This window comes from Xiphias gladius, chromosome 15, assembly GCF_016859285.1.
Source record: "Xiphias gladius isolate SHS-SW01 ecotype Sanya breed wild chromosome 15, ASM1685928v1, whole genome shotgun sequence".
NCBI lineage: Eukaryota > Metazoa > Chordata > Actinopteri > Istiophoriformes > Xiphiidae > Xiphias > Xiphias gladius.
Window position 1 is genome coordinate 26,169,261 of NC_053414.1, and position 24,302 is coordinate 26,193,562.

At 40.8% G+C, this 24,302-nt stretch overlaps 1 protein-coding gene across 3 annotated transcripts in view; it reads left to right on the top strand.

The window, feature by feature from the left end:
• The window catches only part of rgs12b (regulator of G protein signaling 12b), a 53,684-nt gene extending 30,293 nt beyond the window's left edge, over positions 1-23,391 (top strand). For 2 of the 3 annotated variants that reach the window (XM_040146648.1, XM_040146649.1), the window contains 14 exons: positions 7,257-7,278; positions 13,853-14,022; positions 14,727-14,819; positions 15,004-15,147; positions 16,459-16,641; positions 16,761-16,911; positions 17,614-17,708; positions 17,988-18,200; positions 18,754-18,827; positions 18,961-19,087; positions 19,200-19,296; positions 19,452-19,522; positions 20,570-20,741; positions 21,131-23,391. In XM_040146648.1, the coding sequence (XP_040002582.1) occupies positions 7,257-7,278; positions 13,853-14,022; positions 14,727-14,819; positions 15,004-15,147; positions 16,459-16,641; positions 16,761-16,911; positions 17,614-17,708; positions 17,988-18,200; positions 18,754-18,827; positions 18,961-19,087; positions 19,200-19,296; positions 19,452-19,522; positions 20,570-20,741; positions 21,131-21,738 (2,220 nt within the window). In that variant the 3' untranslated portion in view covers positions 21,739-23,391. The remainder of the gene's footprint in view (positions 1-7,256; positions 7,279-13,852; positions 14,023-14,726; positions 14,820-15,003; positions 15,148-16,458; positions 16,642-16,760; positions 16,912-17,613; positions 17,709-17,987; positions 18,201-18,753; positions 18,828-18,960; positions 19,088-19,199; positions 19,297-19,451; positions 19,523-20,569; positions 20,742-21,130) is intronic. The other variant, XM_040146650.1, reaches the window with a different exon arrangement.
• Positions 23,392-24,302: the final 911 nt, after the last annotated feature.

The following is a 24,302-nucleotide window of genomic DNA, read 5'->3' on the forward strand; positions in this document are numbered from 1 at the left end:
TTTTTTCCACATCTCTGTAGACCAGTGCATACAGTTGTTGCACTACTGAACTCTCAAATGTGCATTCGTCTTTGCAAAGATGGGTTTATGCGCTGCAACCCTACTATAGAGACAGGTTTATCTTTCATCTTAAAAATGTCCCACTCTCTACATATTTTGGTCACAAATCTGAAGGAACACTTATCAAAAATGTATTTCTGTAAAGAATAAAAAACACTGTAAAAAGAAAAAAATAACGTGTTTGTTTGACTTTGTTAATTCTGTTTGGCCAAATGAAGTGGAGGACCACTGCAGTAACAGCTGTGCCTTAACACTTAAAACAGGACATCCTTGTCAGGTATTTTGATTTTCATGCACATGTTAGTACAATAGAAAGTTAAATATCTGACTGAAGTGAACATGCTAGTGAAGTAGTATGTCATTGCCATTACATCTTTACAGTTGTTACTTACAGTAGGACTAAGCTGCTATGCTATGTCATTGCTGTAATAATTGTAATGTAAAAGTGCAAATTCTTAGGTGGCTGTCTTACGTTTTGTGTCTGCCCTTAAAATCCTCTCCAATTCAGCAGGCCTGAGGACTGAAATGTAAAAAAAACTTTTTCTAGTAATGGCTGTCATGCAACATCATAACTGACTATCTGAGACTGTTTAAATGGCAAAACAAATGATCTGTTGACATGTTAATTGATGAGAGGAAATCATTAGCTACAGTTCTTTGTGATTTCACAAAATTCATAACCACACACACACATTCTGAGGTTTTGCTTGGAACCTTTCTTTTCTCTGAAAAAAACTAAGTCCTCCACAAATATGAAAACCATAATAATCAGTAGTCATGTGCTGCTTTGTCGCGTTTTTCTGCTGATCTCATCGGTGCACTTACTTATGATGGGAATATAAAAGCCCCATTAATGTCTGTGAACAATCAGCATCAGAAGACAATAACCAGACAATACTTGGGATATGACATAGTGGTATATCTCTACAGCCGGTATTACTGAGGTAGTCTGAAGCTTGCTAAGTTTGAAAGCAATGAAGGCTAAATGTAGCACACATTGGGCCTATGAAGTAGGGGGATTTCTTTGTTACATACTGGGAGAGATATATTTGATATTATGATTCTATATTATCCAGACTGTTACATTTTCCAGCTGCATGTTTCTCTGTGGATAAAAGGTTGGGGAAAGGAAAATAGGGAAAGTCTGGAAAACCCCAATCATTCCCTGTGGGCTGTCAGGAATGACTAGGATGTGCCAGGAGAGGAGGGGGAATCACTACTGGAATGACTGAGGAAAGGTTCAAGGAAAGAGGGAGTGATGAAGAGAATGACTTGAGGGAAGAGTAGAAGGAGAGAAATGGGAGAAAGAGTGGGATGACTGGAGAGGAGGAAAAGAAAAAACAAAAGGAGGGGGTTTGAAAATAGGTTAGAAGGTAGTTAAAGGAGGAAAAGAGAGGAGAGGGGACTTGGGGCCTCAATCAGGGGCAAAGCCACTCCACCACTGAGTATGCCTGGAAGTGATCACATTAGAGCTGAATGGGGATGGGGGGTGAACACACTTGCACGCACACACATTCATGTATGCAAAAGAATGTACCCTTCATATAAAAGACACATCTAACAGATGTTGACCATATGCGTACATACTGTAAGATACACCCATAAAAAATACACAGCATATTGTAACACACATGAATACACACACATCAGAGACAGAATATACCTTGTTGAAATGTGTGAGATTCTAATCGGCATAAGGATCGGATAACCAGTTTCCACTGGTGAGGTTTCTCCCTCTGTCGTTTTCTCATGTCCTCTGCAGTGGTTTGACCACAATAAACTGCTATAAAGTCACATCAAATCTCTTTTCACACACTGGTGCCAACCTGTACTCTTCCAGGAACAGTCTGAAATAGCTAATCCCAGTGATTATGCTGGCTGTGCCATATGGCCTGGACAGACTGGCTCAACTGAGGAAATGGCCAAGATGCACATGAATCAAACCAGAACATATGCTATACTAAGGGATCAACTTAATTAAATTTACAGAGTGTACATTGTATCTGAGTCAGAATATTGCAGGATCTGTATATACTCTTTTTTCTTTTACATCAAAAGTTTTGCTAATTTTTGAAATTTGACACCGTGACTGAAAGGAGATGGACTATGTTCACATGGACACCGATCAGCCACATTAAAACTGCCTGCCTAATATTGTGTAGGTCCCCCTCTTGCTAGCAAAACAGCTCTGACCTGTTGAGGCATGGACTCCACAAGTCCTCTGAAGGTGTCCTGTGGTATCAGACACCCATACGTTAGCATCAGATCCTGTAAAGGAAGAGTAAGCTATTCTGGAGAAAGACTGTTGTTAATTTAACTCAACAGCAAAACAAATACACCCCTCCCTTCAGTGCTCCTTCAGAAGCTCCAACTTTCAAATACATTCATGGACACTAACAACTAGGATAAGAAAGATATGGCGGAATCCAGAGCATCTTATACAGCGTGGAAGTGGATATTCTTTCTCTTAGCTGAAGCAAAACAAACATTATAATATGTATAATGTCATCAAATAAACAACAGGCACACAAACACAGCATCCAAAACAGGATGGAGTAAAAACTAGCAAAGGTTAGTTGTTAGATTGTTTTTACGAAACTACAGTGACAGAAGAGAGGACCGTAGGTTAGTAGCTAAGCTAATAAGAAAGGTATTGTTACCTAGCATAGCATTTTCGAATCATGCATAATCCCACTGTGCTAGCAAACTTGTGTTTTTAGGTCTTTGTGGCTTTAAAACACTTTACATTTTGTATGGACAAATACCATGATATAGAGCAAACAGCAGACAGCAAACTGTTGCTACAGTTACTGCTGTGAAGCTAACATACAGAGAGGACGAGACGGTTTCCCATAGCCAGCACACCAGCTCCAGACAGCAATACTCACAACTCTCCTGCTACTATAGCTAACATCAAAACAACAAAATATCTTGGCAGACTACAAAGTATGCTGAATGTTCGTGGGCAAGTAATTTAACGTTACCGGACACACAGATGTGACACAGGTACCTGTATGCTGTCTAACCAGCTGGGGTTATCTATCACAAACATTAGAGAATGGGACAAAACAATACTCACCTACTGGCTCTGTGAAACATAACAAAACTAATGTTTTACATACCTGTCAAGCAGAAACAGAGCAACCTCTGCATTTGTCTTCATGGCACTCAACTCTTTGAAGTCTCTTCACCGTGGCCTCATTGATGTCAACGCAGCTCTTCGCCCTTGCCTGATCATAGCACTTCTTTTTCAGTTTTCTTTTTGAAAGTGTGATTACGTTGTGGAGTTCAGCACGTTAGCATGTGCCAAATTTACTGTCTCTCGCTCCCACTGCCCCCTTTCCCCCATCTCCCCCCTTTCTTCTTTCCCTTGTCCTGTGCACGAGCACTAACGCCCCCTGTTGATGATTGGCTGGAATAATGTTGTGTGGCTCGGTCTGAGCCGCTTTGTTGGTTTCCCATTTACAGAGCCAGGGCTATGCAGGACCACCGGATGTTTTTTTGTTCCCACAGGACACAGACCATGAGGAGATATTTGCTGAATTTGACAAAAAGTGTATTGAATCAGAATCGTTGATTATAACTTCAAGTCTCAAGTAAATTGAGAGTTGGGGCCTCCATGGATTGCACTTGTTTTACCAGTACATCCCAGAGTTGCTCAATTGGATTGAGATCTAAGGAATTTAAAGGCCAAGTGAACACCTTGAACTCTATGTGATGTTCCTCAAACCATTCCTGAACAATTTTTTCAGTGTGGCAGGAAGCATTATCCTGCTGGAAGTGGCCACTTTCATCAGGGAATACCGTTGCCATGAAGGGGTGTACTGGGTCTGCTACTATGTTTAGGGACATGGTATGTGTCAAAGTAACATCCACATGAATACCAGGACCCAAGGTTTCCCAGCAGAACATTGCTCACAGCATCACAACTCTGTCAGCTTGCCTTCTTCCCATAGTGCATCCTGCTGCCATATCATCCCCAGGTAAACGACACACACACCTGGCCATCCACATGATGTAAAAGAAAACGCGATTAATCAGACCAGGCCACTTTCTTCTATTGCTCCATGGTCTAGTTCTGATGCTTACATGCCCATTGTAGGCACTTTCGGCAGTGGACAGGGGTCAGCATGGGCACAGACTGGACTGCTGATACGTAGCCCCATACAGAGCAAGCTGCAGTGCACTTTGTGTTCTGACAGCTTTCTATCATAGCCAGCATTAATGTTTTCAGCAATTTGTGCTACAGTAGATCTTTTGTGGGATGGGACCAGATGGGCTAGCCTTTGCTCCCTATGCACATCAATGAGCCTAAGGTGCCCATGACCCTGTCGCCAATTCATTTATTGTCCTTTCTTGGACCACTTTTGGGAAGTACTAACCACTACATAATTGGAACAAGTCACAAGTCCTGCGGTTTTGGAGATGCTCTGGCCCAGTTGTCTAGCCATCACAATTTGGCCCTTGTCAAAGTCTCTCAGATCCTTACACTTGCCCGTTTTTGCCTGCTTCCAACACATCAACTTCAAGAACTTACTGTTCACTTGCTGACTAATATATCCCATCCCTTGACAGGTTCCATTGTAATGAGATAATCATTGTTATTCACTTCACCTGACAGTGGTTTTAACATTGTAACATTGTCATCTCGGGTGATCCGAACATAAGTGGACAGCTCTAAGTATAGGTGTGAATGCATGTACTCATTTGTAAAGAAATACAAGTTGTACAAGTTGCATTAACTGGCTTTGTCAAAATGTCTTAAAATTTCAAAAAGCCCATAGAGATATTTAAGAGTGCATCAAACCTCTTGGGTGATTTAGTTTGCCTGGAACATGCCAAGGAATAGACCCAGTCTTAATTGTTTTGATTTCTTCTTCTTCTTCTTTTCATTTCCAGCAGACTAGGCATGGGAAGTGCATAGTTACCTCCCTCTGGTTAAAAGCAACAGTGCATTTGATCTTTGCAAACAGAATTGACATGTATGTTTATCTGCATATGGTGAGATTCAATCACAAGTGGTCAGTCGAAACACATGTGAAGACGCATTCTACTGCCAGGTGTGAACTGACTTGCTTAGAGCTGGCCACTTATGATCGGATCACCCACACTGTTCAGACCTGGCATTATCATGCCAGGTCTGAACAGTGCCAAGAAATCAGGTTGTACTGGGAAATCTGAGACCACAATTACATGCACTGAGGTAACCTGGTTACTGTAAAATGTGCATATTTTTGAAAGTAGGTTGGTTAATTTTTAGTGTGTTAGTGATATAAGACAAGATATAGGCTTCTTGATGTTTTTTGGGGATGTCTGAGCATTTGGACTTATGGTACAGTGTGAAACCAGACCAGAACACAGCTTTTTCCTTACAGTGTGATTGTGTCTGAATTTTACAGTGTTCTGTTCAGCTGTAGAGTCCACTGTTCTTAAAAGTCCACTCGACCCTGTTATGCATATATACATGGCCATGGCTGTCTTTTTCAGCAGAAATGTAGCTATCATACCTGGGTTTCTCTAATGTTTTACTTATACACATGGTGTAGAATAGTTGTTTTACATAAATTACATTTAATAAATTAGATTACTGCAGAAAGCTGACAGTAACATGGCCAATTAAGTTCATGCTCCTTTCTCCGAGATAAGTTACTACAACTATATACTGGTTCCCCATGTATACTGAGGGGATTTACTCAAGGTAGTAGCACTTCCTTGTCTATTAGTAAGCTTTCACTATGAGGGTAAAGACAGGGTGTGGACACCCTGCTGCTCAGTGTTCAGTTTGAATCTAATATCATAAAATGTAATTTTCTTTTGGCGGTAGCAATGACAAAGCCTTCAAAATATGCTAAAACTATTATTTAATGGCTGGTTTGGCTCTTCTGCATTGTAATGGCCAATGAGACTTGCGGTCACTGTATTAAGTGCCCTTCAACATGCCAAAATGTGGAAGAAACTACTTAACTACTCAGAAATGAAGTTGAAACATTTTTCACTGATGACTATTAAATAACACTATAGAAATATTAAGTCATCCAGGAGACTCCCATGTGTCTGTGTAGACTAATGATGAGATCATTACAAGTTAATTTACAAATGTAAGTGTACCATAGAAAATACCTTCAGAAACAGCATATCTGCACATATAGCTACTCCACACTGGCCTTCAATCATATGAATAAACCGAAAGCCATTCATTAGCAAGATTAGTGGTCAAATTAACAATATCAAATGTCTCTGACACATTAACAATGAGGCTCAGTGGTGATTTTTATCCAGAGAGATGATATAACATCAGCCCTCTGGATAAAAATAATTAGTGTTCCCTGCTATTTACTTCTCTTTGCCTACTTCTTTCTTTGATATTCTCTTTGACAAACTGTTCCGTCTTTATTTCTTGCCCATCCCTTCTTCCTCGTCTCACTCCTGTCTTTCTCTCTTCTCCCGTTCTCCCTTTTGTCTAATCCTCTCCTTTTGCTCAGTCTGAGTCACAGAGCATTCCAACAATGTTCCAGAGTTAGCTACATTTCTGATGTCTGGGTTTAATGATCTCATCCCAGCTCAGCAAGTCTGGGATAAAAATCACTGTATCATATGCTGTGTGTGTGGGCGTGTGTGTTTTTTGCGGGTGCTCTTTTAAGTTTGGTTTGAATATGTGTCTGAGTTTGTAAAAACTGCTGAATAGATATAAGGTTAAACTGACGATTAAAGCGTTGAAATTGATAAACTGTTTATAATTGTTTTTTGTGAGATATGCAAGCAAACATCACACTTCACTGTGATATTGGGGGCAGGTGCGCCTAAAGTTCCCCTTTTCGAGTCCCCACACACACACACATACACACACACACACACACACATGCACACACGCACGTACACAAACATACGCATGCACACAGTAAGCCCCACCCATCTGAGGAGGTTTTCTTGCAGAGCAAGCACAGCCAGTTCACAGTTGATTACACAAGACAGTGAGTGTGGGCGCTAACCTTACTGTGTCACGATGTAAAAGTGCGTGTGATAATGGGTCAGGTCCTGTGTGAGAAACACAGTCAGTCTGTGTCTCCATGTGGCCAGAAGTGCATGCCTGGGCAGGTGCCTCCTTGCCCACATGTACTGGTCGAGCTTGTATGAATGTATGCCATCTGGGTGATGACTGAAGATCCTAATCCATGTCTCTCTGTGCTTTTTTACAGTCCGCTGCAGTCTCAGATGGAGGTGAGTAGATATGCCTTTTCGACATCTGACATCATAATCTATGAATTTTCTCATGATCTCTAATATTCCCTTTTCTTTTTTTTGACTTTTACTTTAGACATACGATTGTACCACTATAAATTCACTCACCTCAGTTCTTTAGTTGTAATAATATACTTTAAGTAGCATGCGAAGGGATGACATACTGAACGTGACATACTGTGTTGGGCCAGTTGTCCTCTTCCAAAGTGTAGGGTCATGGCAAAGCTCATAGTGGACACCTCATTAATATGTTGCGGCTTTTACTAAATTTACATAAACTGCATTCTGGTTTGACCTGTTCAACTGCTGCCCCACCTCTGCCTGCTCTGCTGCTGTTGGCAGGCTGCAACCTAAAGATAGTCCCAAATTTGTAAACATATTAGCTGCACATGAGGACTTGTAGTGGCAAGCCATGGATAGGACAGGCTGACATTTTGCTTTTGCTCTACTAATTTGTACTAGTGTGTTTGTGATACAGAGATTTGAATTAGATATAATGTTAATATCTGAAATTTCTACATTACCAGAATGAAATAAGTAAAGCTTGTATGAAGTATTGTCTGAACTTGTGCACCTAAAAAGTGACAGAATTAATTGTATCAAAGAGAGAGAGAGAAGCTGCCTACTTTCTCACCTCCACACAGCTGGCGCAAATCCGAGCAAGGAGTGGGCATTCTTGTCATACTGTCGTCTCAGAAAGTGACAGATATTGTTGGACGCAGTCCTCCCAATTAAAAAGGTGTTGGGGGAGGGGGTGTCAGACTTCGATGATCTGTTAATATCTATATCAGTGTTGTATCACGTTTGATGTTTTATTTAGGATGTCAAACCGTTCAGACAGGTTTTTTTAAATGGATAGATTCTGTGTTTCATCGTTGTGTTGTATTGGACCTCATCTGAAGTAAAATGTCATGTGTTTTGTGCAGTTAGCATGTGCCAACAATAACAAAAGCTCTCAGATTTAGGGGACTTCATTTAGGGGCTTTAATGCCTCACAAATGCACGTGAAAGACACAATTTACTGTGGATGGGATATAAAAGGAGGTTGAGGAGGTGAGAAACAAGACAAAAGGTTGGTAGAATCCATGGCAGACACTATTTCAATCAGCTCTAATGTAGTGTTTATGGCCACTAATTCACACCACCTGTCTCTTGAGGAGAGAATGTGTTGTCAGTGAGTGAAGTGGAAAGCTGTCTCTCCTTCCACATTTATGTGCATGTGGCTTAGGGAGCACGATGGCATAAGGATGAGTGAAAATGTTTAATAGTTCCTCCCAGTTGTTTGAACTGTTAAGTATGGATCATTACCACCAGACTAAAACAATTGAAGTATTAGAGCATGTACAAACAGCAAGCAAATCACTTGATGTGTCAGTCTTTACTGACTGAACTGGAAAACATTGAAGCTTTAATTTTATCTTGGCAAAAATATTTTGTCTATTTCTATAAATTATATTCCCTCTTTTATTGTTGCATCATTCTTATATAACAGCGAGTAAACACTATGGAAAACGTAGGATAAGAGGATGGTAGTTTATTCATTCTGCCGAATCGGAGTCTAGGTACTCACTAACTCAGTTAAGGCTAAATGACGAATGTTGTCTTAGTAAGTACAGGAATCGTGTACAGTTAGCCTAACAATTCAGTGACAAAGTTGCGAAAAAACCCTCATTAATGAGACAAACAAATCAAACTCAACATGAAGGGAGATGCTCCAGGTTTTAGCTCTCACTATCAAAGGTGAAATGATCAACTCTAATTTGAGTATTTGAGGGAAGTTGTGATTCTTACAAAAAGTAGCTGGCAGTGCCTGGTGTGTGTACTTTTTTCTTCAGCACATCTGTTTCCATAGACTTTATCATCGAACCCCACTGCAGATTCAATACTTCTCAAGCATTTAAAAAAAAAAAACAATTTAGTCCTGTAGTCTTTCAAATAGAGGTTTAGCTATTTCATAAATAGTAGCTCTTTAAAAGCTTTTTTTCTTGCATGCCAGCAATAATATCACTAAACGCTATAATCTCATGTTTAATGCAACCCAAATTTATTCCATTTCACAGACGCCTTTAGACTTTTGAGAACACTAATGAAATCAGTAACGGAAAGTTTTATATGATAATGTATCTGTAGATCAGTGTAGCAACCCCCTTTTTATGTCATTATGAGCCTTGAATAAAAAATGTGTTTTCAAAGCAAAAAATAAAACACACCATATCAAATGAAGCACGCATTTTAGGAAAGAAAATGGGTGAATTATTATTGAAAATAACTTGTTGCTTGCAAAATGTATTTGCCTTCTTTTGAATTTGAATGTTCATTTTCTGAACTTCCTCTCTAGTATTCTCGGTGTTGTAGCATGAATTTAGGCCATTTTTTTGTGCATATGCTAAAACTGTCAGTTTGACTGTTGAATACAGTAATTAGACTGTACTTGCAGCTTGATTTTTGAAGGCTTATAGCCGTATTATATTGAATTTTGTATTGTACCTTACTGCGAACCCATCTCTTAAATTTTGATTTTCTTTAATTTGTTAGAAAAGTTAAGACAAGACTAGGCTGACAGATATTCTTTCTTGTTCTTTGCGTCTGTCAGTCTATATATGTGTGTGTGTGTGTGTGCGTTTGTAGCTGTATGGGGGCTGCAGGTTTCATTAGTCTCATTTGTGGCCTTTCTTTAACAAGTTCCTCATCAATACTGCAGTTTGTGTGTGTGTGTGTGTGTGTGTGTGTGTGTGTGTGTGTGTGTGTGTGTGTGTGTGTGTGTGTGTGTGTGTGTGTGTGTGTGTGTGTGCGAGCTTGCGCATATACATATGTGTGCACTGGTGTTTTTAGTTCCTTTCCTACCTCGACTCTGAATTATTCATCATCTTGAAGCCTGTGTGTGCTTGTATCACTTACCTATCTGAAAGCTCATCGAGATGTGTGTGTGTCTGTGTGTCTGTGTGTGTGTGCGTATTTACATACGGGTACGTGTGCATGTTGTGACCTGACACCCTGTGGTCTCTCTGGTTGTCGACCAGGATGCTCATCACCAACAGCCTCTCTCTCTTCTTCAATCTCCTTCTTTTCTTCCTCTTTTCCCTCCTTCTCTCTCTTCCTTCCTGTGATGTTGTCAGCTGTGTTTGGATGTGTATTTGCCCTGTCCTGGTCCTTGTACAACGTGGTGTGTTTGAGGTTGTGAGGGCCCTGATAGGGTATGGATGGGGGGGCTTGGATGCCCCTCAGGATTCGCTACCTGCCTCGCTGGCACCACACGGGCTCCTACCAGCTCTACCCAGGTGAGGTGATAGCTTGAGCTTTAAATGCTTGTTTTTCAAGTAAAGAATTTATGCACAGAGGAGCAATAAACGTAACATATTGACAGCGGAAGGCTTTGATGTTGAATATCTGGTTAGCTTTAGTTTAATCACTGAAATTCGTTTAAGGGTTGGCAAGTTTAAGAGGAATTCCCCGATCACAAGATACAGAGGGTTTGTTAAATAAATGGTTTTGTAACCACCAACTGTAGGTTGGGGATCAGATGAGCTTAACCTGTCTGTACGGATGTGGTAGAGCAGCTGATATGTTTCACAATGTTGTTGCTAGTCTGAATGGTGTGATGATTAAGTATTGTGGGTTATATTTTCCAGTGTACTGTACCATCCCCATTACAAGATAAAAGTGAATTGAATTTTGCCTTTAAAAAGACAGCAGTTAGGATCGAGGCAGTAATGCTTTCTGTGGACTACATTTCTAAAATAAGAAAACATTTTCCTTCTTATTCTATTTTTATAGTCTGCTGTTATGGAAGTCTAACTTTGTGCACTCTGTCACTGATTTCTGTTATGCATTTTCACTGTAAAATATCCCACTAAATGGCTGATTTCCTTTTGCATAGGTAGCAGAATGTACTTTTTATAAAATGTAGATATCAAAATGCACTAAATTATGTAGTAATCTTACTTAAAGATTACTTAAATCGTAATTATTTCTCTAAGACATTATATATTCATGACTAAATAAGCAACAATGTAAAAATTTGGAATGATAGACATCCTTTGTTATTACTTATAAAGAGTTTCAAGCTCCTTTCAGACATACACCCCTTTTCTTTGCATTTGTGTTGTACTTTCAACACAGAACAAGTCTGAATTAATGCAGTCATATCGTCAGATAGGCATTACGGTGTATAATGTGCCTACAAATCATGACAGCTTAGGAAGTGACATTAAAAAAGCTGCAAACTTATCCAAGACATCATTCGCCATCAATTCAATTTTCACATCACATTTTGATTCAAATGTTGCTATATCCTGATTGGTTCACAGAAGCATGTGACATCAATTTTTTCTAAGGGAGCCCCTCCCACTTCGAACAGTGCAAAGAGCACAAACGAAAACACAAACACACAAATCTCTCATATAAATTAACCACAACTGTTTTACACAAAAAATGTATTTGGGATCCAATTGCTAATAGTATGAATATGATAGAGAAAATAGGTTTTAAGGGCATTTGAAATCTTACTCTTGAATAATTCATCTCACTAATGACTTTGGCAAAAATTTTGATGTCTAACTATGTGAAATCCGGCTTCATTTTTTTAATTACATTTTAATTTAATTCAGACTATACTGGCTGTAAGCATTTTGCTCGTTTAATTTGTCTAATGGCTTGGAGGAATTGTGAAAAACACAGAAGATCATTTGCAGTTGATTGAGATTTTATTTTGAAGGGGAAAATGTTGGAAATAGAGAAGTAAAAACACAGTGATGTGATACAACACCAAATTATGGAATGTTGTCTGAGGCTCCTTTCTTGTTAGTCATAGTCTGGTATGTCTGTTATGATGCAACTATTATGGGCCTGTCTCTGTGATAGACTGGTGCCCTATCCAGGGTGTTTGTTGTGATAGACTCCAACCCCTGTGACACTGATCAGGATACGTGGTTTAGAGAAGGCATGGATAAATGTTTGCTTCTCATTCACAGTGACAGATTACCATTAATGACTGAAGTAGACGTCTCAGGAGTTGTTTACTATGCTGTAAGAAACTGAATGAGGGTGAATGACCCCAGCGGTTTGAAAAAACTGATGAAAAATATCTACAGTGTCAAAACTTTCATTGATAATGATGTGCAAAAGTGGAAATCACATTGGAATTATCCAGTAATAGCAAAGTTTCCAAGTTTTAATTCAGATAGGACTTTAGCTGTGGGCAGGATACCAGTCTTTCAGTGTATTTACAGGATTTGCGTCGTCTTAGGCACCTGACCAGTGATGCCTTCCCTCTGGCTGTTCCTGTATTTACTTTATCTCAACTTAGCGGTCCACTTTCTGTTCATCAGGCTTGAGGCTCCTTTATTCTGGTTATTCTCAGATTTTCTGTGTACCTTTGTTTCTCTGTATCCTGAACTTGTTGCCTTCCAGTCCGCCCAAACCTTAGGAACTTCGATGTAGTAAGGTCAAGTGGTGGGAAAAATAATCAATTCTTGAAAAATAATCAAAGCATTGGGACGCTCCTTAAATCAAGTGAGCATCTGCGCATAAAACTCCAAAAACTCCTTAATGGGAATGTTAGAATATTGCTTTATGAGTAAAACAGATTTTTAACTTAGAGTATACACAATACAAAACAGTAACTGCACTGTTTAAGATGTTTGCAAATAATTTGTTCGTACAGTTCGTTTAGTTCTGAACTGAAGAGAACAGCGTGGAACTGTAGGGATACTAACGTTGCACTAATAAATGATACTTCTAGAAGTAAAATATCTTTTTCAGTGTTTTTGTTTATTGACCTTGTCTGGAACTGTATCATGATGTTATGGTCATATCTCATTATTGTTTTACACATCTGTCTTGTCCACAACTAAACTAGTTTTTGTTTTACATAAGTCTTGTCTGATGTAACGCATAACAATGGAACACAGGTCCCCTGTATTGAACATCAGTATGATTATTTTGTATGGGATTTTGTCTATATTTACTATATGGTGATATACAGAATATTATGTTATAGCTCAGCACTTAAATTGTGGCAAGACTAGGAGACAGCTGGGTATACTAAATTATAAAGTAAATTTATTTACAACAAATGAGTTGAAAATAATTCAAACAATAGGGCCAAACTTGTGATATCATGAAAGCGTGCATCAGGAATGCTATGTTGCAAAGCACAAGATAAAGCAACAGAAAACCACAGCAAGGATGTGTGGGTAGAGGAGGTCTCACTGAACTGCTACTCTGGCCTTATTATAGGCATGCTGCTGGTAGAGCCCCCACAGACAGAGAAACAGTGCAGCAAACAGCAAGAAAGCAGAGAGACCGTTACAATTGATATTGGAAAAAACATTTTTAATTATCTTGATTTTAAGAAATATAATCCGAACAATATCACCATATGATTATGCTTTTAATGTGTACATACAGTTAAAAAAATGTAAGGAAATCAAAAATCGGAATGCATCAATAGTAAAAGATCCAATTGGGAAATGCTACTGAGGTTGCCCTACTGAGTCCCGCTACTGTACAGCTCTTTGATGGTGTGTGTATTTGTTTGTGTATGTTTGGATAGAACTGAACAGCGTGGAGCTGCAAGGCTGCAGCAGCGACAACAGTCTGAATAGTAATGCCAGCCTGCCCAGCGTGCAGAGCCACCGGCGCCACACTGAGAGGAGAGTGGCCAGCTGGGCTGTCTGCTTCGAGAGACTACTGCAAGATCCCGTGGGAGTCCGCTACTTCTCGGTACTATGACAGCACATGACTCGTGTTGGCCAGCACGTGCTCATGAAAGATAGGCTCTGTATCGCTCCAACTATCAAAAAGGACTTTCATCAAACTTCTCTCATGTTGTAGAGTCAAAAGTTATATCAGGTTTGCTTCTGTCAAGTATTTTTTCCAAAAGACAAAGTCTACCAAATATAAGTACTGGAGAGTTTGTTTGTGTTGTGCCAGCTAGTGTTGGCCACATATCATACTGTCAAATGACAGAAATGTACCTTGCAGCATTGTAATGACCCAATTAAAGGACTTATATATTAGAAAATCATCTAGTATCTAGTATTTTCTGGAAAGCCACATTAGCCACAAGTTAAAAGCCACATTTGAACTGATAGCTATGGTCATATCCTTTGGTTGGTCATGTCAGACTGACCATTTGTTATTTGACACATTTGTTTCATTCTGCTTTTTTGTGTTACCTCTATGCTAGTAAAAAAAATCTGCCTCATGCAAATATTTTTTCAAAATTGAAAAAAACAAAAACAAAACTCTTGGGTTTTCTTGGGTGGTAAACAGGTGTCACCAAACTACTTACATACAAACATAATAGAGATTGACTCGTATCAACTAACTCCACTGTATTACTGTGAAGACACCTCTGTCTTCTGACTTCATGTTTATTTTAGTTTGTCTGATCTTTTGATCCACATGTATTTCTTGTGCTACAGGAGTTCCTAAAGAAAGAGTTCAGTGAGGAGAATATCCTGTTCTGGCAGGCTTGTGAGTTCTTCAGTCACGTCCCTGAGAATGACAAGAAGCAGGTGACAGACGTGCAAGGCATTGATCAAAACATGCATCCATCTACACCTCTCTAGCAATAATTGGGGGAATTTTTGTGTTAATCAGCTCTCTTCATTCCTCATCTTATCTTTCTGTCTTTCCGTCTCCTCAACCTCTCCTCAACCCTTCACATCCCATTTTGCCTGAACCTCCCACCTTCTCCAGCTCTCTCAGCGTGCCAGGGAGATCTACAACAGCTTCCTGTCCAGTAAAGCTACAACCCCGGTCAACATAGATAGTCAGGCTCAGCTCGCTGATGACATTCTCAATGCCCCACAACCTGACATGTTCAAGGAGCAGCAACTGCAGGTAGCATACACACCTATACACACACCAACCCCAAACTCAACGTAACCACTAACCCCTTCTGTCAAAAAGGAAGCTTCTGCTCCAGAGGCTGTATTTAGATGACAATGACCTCTGACCTTCCTCGTGAGGAGGAAGTGAAAAGAGGCTTTCCCTGAAGGACCAGTTTATTATTACTCATAAAACTGAATCAAAACAGACCCTTATTGAAAATGGACTCGTATAACAGCACTGGGTGTTCATACAATATAAGGTCAACTATTCATCTTGGCCTGCTGTCTGGCATCATGGATGTGAATGGCTTGTTGTGCATGTTGTGGAGGGGGGAAAAATTACTGAAAAGCTCTATTGATTTCAACAGCTGAGCTCAGATGTTCAAACTCTGATAAGAGTCACAAGGAAAGATATCCTCACCATCACCCTCTATGTTTTTACACATCACACATCCACGCATATTCTCTCAAAGACGCACACGCACATATCAAAGCCTGAGCTGAGCTTTTCTAAACTAGCCCTGGTGTCGTCAAGATCTCATGGCGCCATTGACTTAAGATTTTGGGTCAGACTTACAGGTACATGTGGACTCAAAGATACACATATACATATACAGTGGGGTCCAAAAGTCTGAGACCTCTTTCCCATTCACTTCAATGGATAAGTGGTCTCAGACTTCCGCACATACACATATCAGACATACTGTATATACATATATATACTTTTAACCAAGAAATATCAAAATTTAACAGGCAAATTACAATTCAATTTATGGAGCACTTTCATGCTCCCCAGAGGACAGACACATTTGAATTTTATGACACCATGGCCTTGTCCTTTAGCACCATCCTGTAGATGAATGTTAGATTTTAAGACTCTTAGAAAACAAAATTTTCAGTAGGTCGGTAGTCATCTGAGAATGTAAACAATGAAAGTGACTGCTTGTGGGATTTTAGAATATTACTTTAAGTTTTACCTTTCTCCCATGTGCTTTCAACATCTGTAAGCATCTTCTCGTCAAAAGTTTTTTCAGTCTTCCCCTCTGGTACTTTTTAGTTTGCTTTCTTCTTTTTTAATCCTCTCTAATCCTCTTTTCTCTTTTCTCTATCCCTTTTTCCGGTGTCTTCCTTTTTTTTATTTGCAGTTTGTCCTTCCTTTCTTTAATCCTTTTGCCAATCCATCTTCTCTACCTGCCCTCAATCCCTTTTCCTTTCTTATGTTGCCCTTTTCTTCCCTCCTTTTTTGTGTGCTTGTGTGCATTCCTTCCTGCAATTTATGTGTCCCACTGATTACTTCTTTCCTTCCTTTTCACCCCTTTAGATCTTCAACCTGATGAAGTTTGACAGCTACACACGGTTCCTTAAATCTCTGCTGTACCAGGAGTGTATGCTGGCGGAGGTGGAAGGCAGGCCCCTGCCTGACCCTTACCACATCCCCAGCAGCCCCACCTCCAAACACAGCACCACAGGCTCTGACCGCTCCAACCTCTCCACACCCAAGAAGGTAACACAATCAAATTTTGGGGTGTCTGTGTACGTGTGTGTGTGCTCTGATATTCTTGCATACATCATGCGTGCCTGCCTTTGCCTCTACACTTATTTCATTTTGCTTGTGTGTAATAGGAGGACAAAAAGAGTAAATCTGGTCGATCTTTGAATGAGGACAGCAGGGATGACTCAGGAGACCGGAGAAAAGGCATGTTCTTCTCCTGGTCCCGCAACAGGAGCTTTGGCAAAGGCCCCAAGAAGCGAGACCTGACCGACTTCAACTACAGTCAGTAGTATTTTCCAGTTTATGAGTTCCTTCTGTTGAAGAGTTTAATTTTAAACAAAAAAAAAGCTCCTACATGTTAATTTTAAAGGGGCTATATGGTATTTTTTGCTATTGCTACATAACCAACATTAGCATTAACAGCTGTTTACTCATCAGTCTAGAAGAAACGTTATGAGTTCAGCATCAAACTTCATTCCTTTACTCACCAAGAGCTGTCTCCAGCGGTGTCAAGCAACATCAACGTTAACTCTTCTTTTACTTCAATTTCTATCACTTTTTTATTTTACTGATGTCAGCATGCTAACAAGCTAGCGCCGTAAGTTCAGCCCATCTCGTCACTTTCCATAAGTGACTCAATGTAGCGTCCAGTCCGTCAGTTCAGCATGAGAGGATGAGGATGCTCAGAGGACATATTCTAACCTTTTGTCCTGCAAATGCAAAAATGGCTGAAGCTCCTGGCAAGCGACAGTCACCACCACCTGCTGCTGGCAAGAAAGAATGTACAGCGGCAGAGAAAACTTATATATAGCACCTTTAAACACCTATTTTAAGAGATCCTGGAATTCAATGTAAACAAAAATCATGTTAAAAAATTGACACATTCAAATTGTAGGGCTATTTTTATGTTTGTTATAGAGGTTTGGGATTATTCCCCTGTTCGTCTTTCTTCTAGACACTGCTGATGGATGTATTATCTTTCAGATTTCTCTGGCAGTAATGGTCGCCGTGAATCTCAGGGCTCACTGTCATCAGGAGCCAGTCTGGAGCTGGGGACGTCAGGGTTGGGGAGGAATGAGGTCAGTCTGGAAAGCGACATCACCAGATAATCAGTTTAGGCATAACAGTAATGGGCACATCTGCATTCATGTCAGCATGGAGCAGTTTAATCTTCACTCTCTTCCCTTCTTTAGTTGATTTACTTTTAAAGTAACTCTGAATAAAAAAATCAGAAATATTTTGAGACTTTCTGTGTTTCCTCTGCTCAACTTCCACTCATTATCTGTTTTATTGTTTTTAACCCTCTTTTCCCCGTCTTACCTCCTCACCCCCTCTCTGTCTCCGTTTTCTTCATCCAGGGTGATGTTTCCCGTACTGCAGTATCAGTGTCAACAGAGCGCGCAGGGGGCAGCGCCCCCTTGAGGCAGTGTAACATAAGCTTGCCGGATGGCTCATGTTGCTCTGTGCCACTGAGGACTGGAGTGTCCATCAGGGACTTGCTGCTGGGCCTCTGTGAAAAGCTCTGCATCAACCTGGCAGCTATAGATCTCTTCCTGGTTGGAGGGGAGAAGGTATCCCAAACCACAATAAATCATGCTTACCTAACCAAAAACCAAATTAAGCAAACAAAATTAACTCGGGGTATTTTTGCTCTTTTAAAAAAATCTGTTAATAAAGATTTTAAAGCTGCACTAAAGATTATTTTTATATTAGCAATGGGTCAAGTGACAATGCTACGTGAATTATCACCCGACTCGCAGTTTTCTTTATTTCAATGGAGTGCTTTAGTGTCTTTCAGGTCATAGTTTTGGTTTTATGGCCCGCATCTTAAATTTTCTGGTTCTCTCTCACCACTCAAACCAATCAACCCTATCAACTGTAAACTTAAAAAATATGAATGTAGCTTTAATTAATGATGATTACAACTACCCAGAAAAATGCATTTCTTATTAGTCAGGGTCAGAGAGCAGGAGTTGTCACAGTTTTTGTCTTCTCCTGTTCCATTTAACTCAAAGGGAGTGAGGACCGTGATACTGGGAGTAAGTGATTTCAGACTTTACGCTTGTGCGACTAAGTGGACATCTTTCATGATGAATTTGTTCTGTTTCTCTTTCTCTTTCTCAGCCACTTGTTTTGGACCAAGACTGTATGACATTGTGCTCTCGGGACCTCCGACTAGAAAAACGCACTCTCTTCAGGTAGAGTAACATACGGTTTAAACAGTTCTGTATTCTGTCTGTTATAAAATGTCTAAAAGAGCCACTAATGCTACTGCCAAAGAGATGTACAGAAAATGTTAATTCTGTTCTCTGTTCTGTTCTTCTTCTGCAGACTGGACTTAGTCCCTATTAACCGGTCTGTGGGCCTAAAAGCTAAGCCCACCAAGCCAGTGACTGAAGTCCTCAGGCCTGTGGTGGCCAAATATGGCCTGCACCTCTCTGACTTGGTGGCTCGCATTGTAAGTCACTCCTCATCCCTGGCTGCCTGTAGATAGACAGAAAGTAATCGACAGACAGTAAATTTGATGACCTCAAACTCTTATCATTTATGTGTGTGTCTTTGTGATGCAGAGTGGGGAGTCAGAGCCTTTAGATCTAGGTCTTCCTATATCCAACCTGGACGGGCTGCGAGTGGTGTTAGATTTAGCAGAACACGCTGCTGGGAAAGGTAAGGAACACACACGCAGTGTCTCTCAAAACCAAAGTTGGTTGGTGTCTGTCTTTGACAACATATTGAACATAGTAAAAGTATTTGTATTGCTGCCTCATTTACTATCCTTTTTGCATCATAATCTCTATATCTGCTCTCTTTCTTTCATTTAGGTGACAAACAGAAATTGGCTCCCTCTAAGAGTCACGTCCCAGCCTCTACAAGCAGAAACCAATCAACAACAGTAAGATCTCCTCCAACTTCTAATTTCCCATTTTCTACTTGCTCTGGAATGTTCCATAACCCACCAAATGTCTCCACTTCCTGGTTGACGATGTCACGCTACTAAGTGTCTCTCTTGCTGTCTTCAATCACCCATGTCTGTTTGCAATGTGTTCAAAATGTGCGCAGGTGTACAATGTGTGTCTCTGGCAGTGTTCGGGCTGTGTGTGACTCTATTTATGTGCACTGTTGCTGCGAGGCTGAGAGCCTTGTCACACTCTCAAGGTTTCTAATGTTCCATTATTTTGGTCTGCCTGTTTCCGAATGCATCATCAACTTTGCTCTCTGGTTTGCTGGTTCTCTTTCTTCCATAACAAATCCACTGGCCAAGCGATACAAACCCGGCCTCACAGAGCATTTGCTGGGTCTCACAACCTCTAAAAACTCCCTCTAGGGATGTAGGTGGTGGTGGCAGCAGCACTTCCGATTGCTGTTGGGGTTTTCTTATTATTGGGGTTTTAACTGATTAATGACCATCTGAACTTTTTGATTTCATGGTCGATTGTAGAAGGACCTTTTGTTTTTTTAACAGGCTTCATTTGCCACCTCAAGGGCAGTAGTGTGGCTTTTAGTAGTAGATAGATGGTCCCTCTGGTGTTGTGGTGTGTGTCGGTAGCCTAGCCATGTTGGCGATGCTTACTACACAGTGTCTTACATTGTGGTTGTCTGAATGAAATATCCGACCTGTCTTTTAGTTAGAATTGATCAAATATATATGCTTTACTAGAATTATTTCCAATGAATGTCAGTGATTATTGGTCACACTAAGTCAATAATTTCACTATCATAACAACTTTGATCCCATTTAATTGTCCGTCTCAAAAATAGCCTCCATCATTGAAACTTGTGCCCCCTACCCCAAATGAATTGTTCTTATTTTACAATTTGTCACCATCCTCACCATCAGTAGCGCCAGTCCCCATGTGTTGTCATTACCTCTGCCCATACTTGCACCACCATGACTCATCAGGGCTCTAATGCCCCGCTCCGCTCTCCTTGTGGCCCCCAGGGGGAGGACAGGCCGTCAGGGAAAGCCGGTTCAATCCACCCCCATGGGGAAAACGGCAAGGCAGGGCACAGCCCTGACACAAGAGGCCAGGCCTTACCCAACCACTCTGTCTCTCTCCATAAGACTCCGGAGAAAAGAAAGCAGAAAAAGATTAATATAGACGAAGCTGAAGGTAAAGACTGAACAACCTCCCTTTCTCTCTTTTGTTTCTGTAGTTGTGTTGCTGTGATCAGACTAACCCTTTTGCCTGTCTGCAGTACTGCAGAAGCAGCACCAAATGCTTTCAAAGCTAGCTAGCTACATGCAGCACAGTCACCTCTGCTCACACTGAATGTAGCTTTGACTTGTCTAACTGATTAATACACACCCTCTGCTGCATGTTTTCTGAATTACAATGAATGTGTTTTAATGTTTTTCAAGATGTTATTTTGAGTGATTATTCATTTGTGTGCGTGTGTGTGCACATGCATGTACGTGTGCATGTGTTTGTGTGTATGTACACGTGTTTCTGCCTTGTGTGTGTGTGTGTGTGTGTGTGTGTGTGTGTGTGTGTGCCTGCAGAGTTCTTCGACCTCATATCCAAAGCTCAGAGCAACCGAGCAGACGACCAGCGAGGCCTGCTAAACAAAAGTGACCTGCAGCTCCCAGACTTTCTGCGCCTGTCACCAGTGGCAACCAACAAGGCTGCACCTCCTCCCTACGGCCCTGAGCCCAGTTGCTCCACCCCTAATTCCCGTAACCCCAACAACGGCAGCTTCCCTAGCAGCGGCCGCCGGGCCAATAAGGCGAACAGCAACGACAGGGGAGGAGGAGGTGGGACCCACTTGCTCAACGCAAGCCATCAGTCCCAGAGCTTGGACTCTGCACTGGGCACTGAGAGTGGAGGGGGGAGGAAAGCCAGACCACATCCTCCATTTCCTGGCACCATCTCCCCCATCCACCCGTCCCAGGGTGCCCAGCGTTGCCTCCTCCAGGACTCTGGCAGGGGAGAATCAGTCCAGATGCTGGAGGAGGACACCCTGTCTGATCTGACTCTAGTGGGAGAGGGGGACATTAACAGCCCCAGCCTCAACTATGTCACTCCCTCCGCCCTACCATGCCAACCCCAACCCCGACCCCAACAACAAGCACAGGACGGTCGGCCTAGCTCAGGTACTTCCCCCGTGTGAATTCCTGAAACCTTTGATATTTTACTTCTTCCTTCACCTGACTGCAAGCAGGACTGGAGACCCACTGTTGGCCACTCTTGGTCTGTGGCTGAAAAGTCCAGAATGCATCCAGATCTCCTCCCTTCCCTCATTCAACTTAGTGTTGGAACATCTTTTAGTTGCAAATTACACAAACATTTCATCCTACATTTAAGTGTAAATATACAGTAACTAATGTAAAAAATACAATGCATAGAAAAGAAATGAGTGTTCATATAGTTAAACAATGGATATAGTGAGTAATTTAGTGACGTATGCACTACTTTCAGGCCAGCATCTACTGTAAGTCAACAACAGCCTTGAGATAAAATAGATCGGGCAAATGAAGAGAGGAAACATGGATGCATTAGGCTTGGACAGGACTTGCCCGTGTAATTTCCCTGCGTGATGTGTATCTGTGTGAACTTTTGAGCGGACTTGCTGTGGATTTTTCTTGGAGACGTAAGCTCAAGGACGAGCTCAGGATAATTGGTGATGACCAGTGCCAAACTCCCTCCTCCAGACCCCCCAGCACCCCCACAGCCTCCAGTGTACAGAATCTAACAATGCACTTTAGCCAATTACAAACAAGACTTAACACATCTTTACACGTTCTTTTTTTTCTTTTTTTTTGCTTTTAACCTTTCAAAATGTCTGTTTCATGCTACAGGTGGTTGAGCTGCTATAGATACAGAAAACAATTGATATCTGCTAACAATCACTAGCTGATCCACATTCAAAATTCTAAGAATGTGTGTTCAGCACTGCACTTCTAAGTGGACTGTGTTTTAGTTTCAACTTATTACACACTTTTGAGCACATGGCATGCTGACACTGCAGGCCTGGCCCCATAAATACAAACATATGCTACAGTACCACGAACACACTCATTTGCTCAGCTGTTCTTTATCGTCTCTAACAGAATACACCACTGTTCTCTCACCTCAGGCATTTCTCGTGTCACTTGTGAAAAATAGGACTACAGTCCTGGTTGAAATTATTGGCACCCCTGAATTTTAAGTAGAGAAATAAGAATGTCCACAGAAAGAAATGCAAATGAACCGATTTTGTGTTATCAAACTATTTTAATCAAATGTCCAAAGTTACTGAACGAAAGAAAATGAAAAAACAAAACTTGCATAATAGTGAAATAATACAAACACAAAATGTACCCCAGACAAAATTACTGGCACCCTTCACTAATATTTGGTTGCAGAACCTTTGGGAACCATGAAAGCCTGGAAGTGTTTCTTGTAGCCATCTAGAAGCTTCTTGCACCTGTCTGCTGGTCGTTTCTGCCACTCCTCCATTGCTATGCCTCCAAGCTCTTTTAAGTTTGCAGGAGTCCTTTTTGCAATGGCAGACTTCAGCTCTCTTCCAAGGTCTTCAGTTGGATTTAGGTCAGGACTCATTGCTGGCCAGTTTAAAACAGTCCGTCTTTTCCTTTTCAACCATTCTTTTTTGCTGCTGGATGTGTGCTTTGGGTCGTTGTCCTGCTGCAAGACCCAAGACCTTGCCTCAAACCTGGTTTTCTGACAGTGGCTATTTCACTCTAAAATGCCTTGGTAATCTTCTGATTTCATCATTCCTTTGACACGTTCAATACTTCCAGTACCAGAGGCAGCAAAGCAGCCCCACAGCACGATAGAACCTCCACCATGTTTTACTGTAGGTGGGGTGTTCTTTTCCTTATGGGCTTCATTTCGTTGCTTATAAACAAACTGATGCACTTAAAGAGCATTCCCAAAGAGTTCTACTTTGGTTTCATCTGTCCTTAGAACATTTTCCCAGAAAGACTTTGGCTTCTGTATGAAAGTTTTTGCAAGCATTACTTTTGCCTTTTTCTGCCTTTTTTTTCAATAGTGGTGTCTTCCTTGGCTCTCACCCATGGAGCCCTACTTGGTTTAGTGTGTGGCGTATAGTTACAGGCTGAAACCACTGCTCCAGATGGCTCCAGGTCGGCTTGAAAAAATTTAGATGTCTTGTGTGGTGTTTTTTTCTCAATCCACATCAACTGTTGGAGACTTCTCTCATTGAGTTTCTTCTTGGCACCATGTCCTGGTAGCATCTCAACAGTTTTATGAATGTGAAATTTCATGATAACTGTTGAAAGGGGGATTTCAAGATCTTTGGCGATCGCCTTGTAGCTTTTGGAATTGTTATGTTTTGATAATAGCATTTCTGATGTTCTCAGACAGCTCTCTTGTCTTCACCACTGTCAGAAAAGAAACTACAACCAATCAGCCCCTTTTTATGCAGTAAAACCATCATTCATTGGTTAATTCAGGTCATGTGAACACTGAAAAGGAATTATGTGTTTTTTATTTCATTTGGGAATCTAATTTAAATCCATCAAAAGGCTGCCAATTGTTGTGTCAAGCGTACATTTTTTGTCCATATTTTTATTTCACTATATGAAAGTATTTTCTTTGTCGATGTTCAGTAACTTTGGACTTTTTATTAAATATTCTGATTATACAAAATTGGTTAATTTCCCTTTATTTCGGAAAATATTCTAAATTCTGTACTGAAAATTCAGGGTTGCC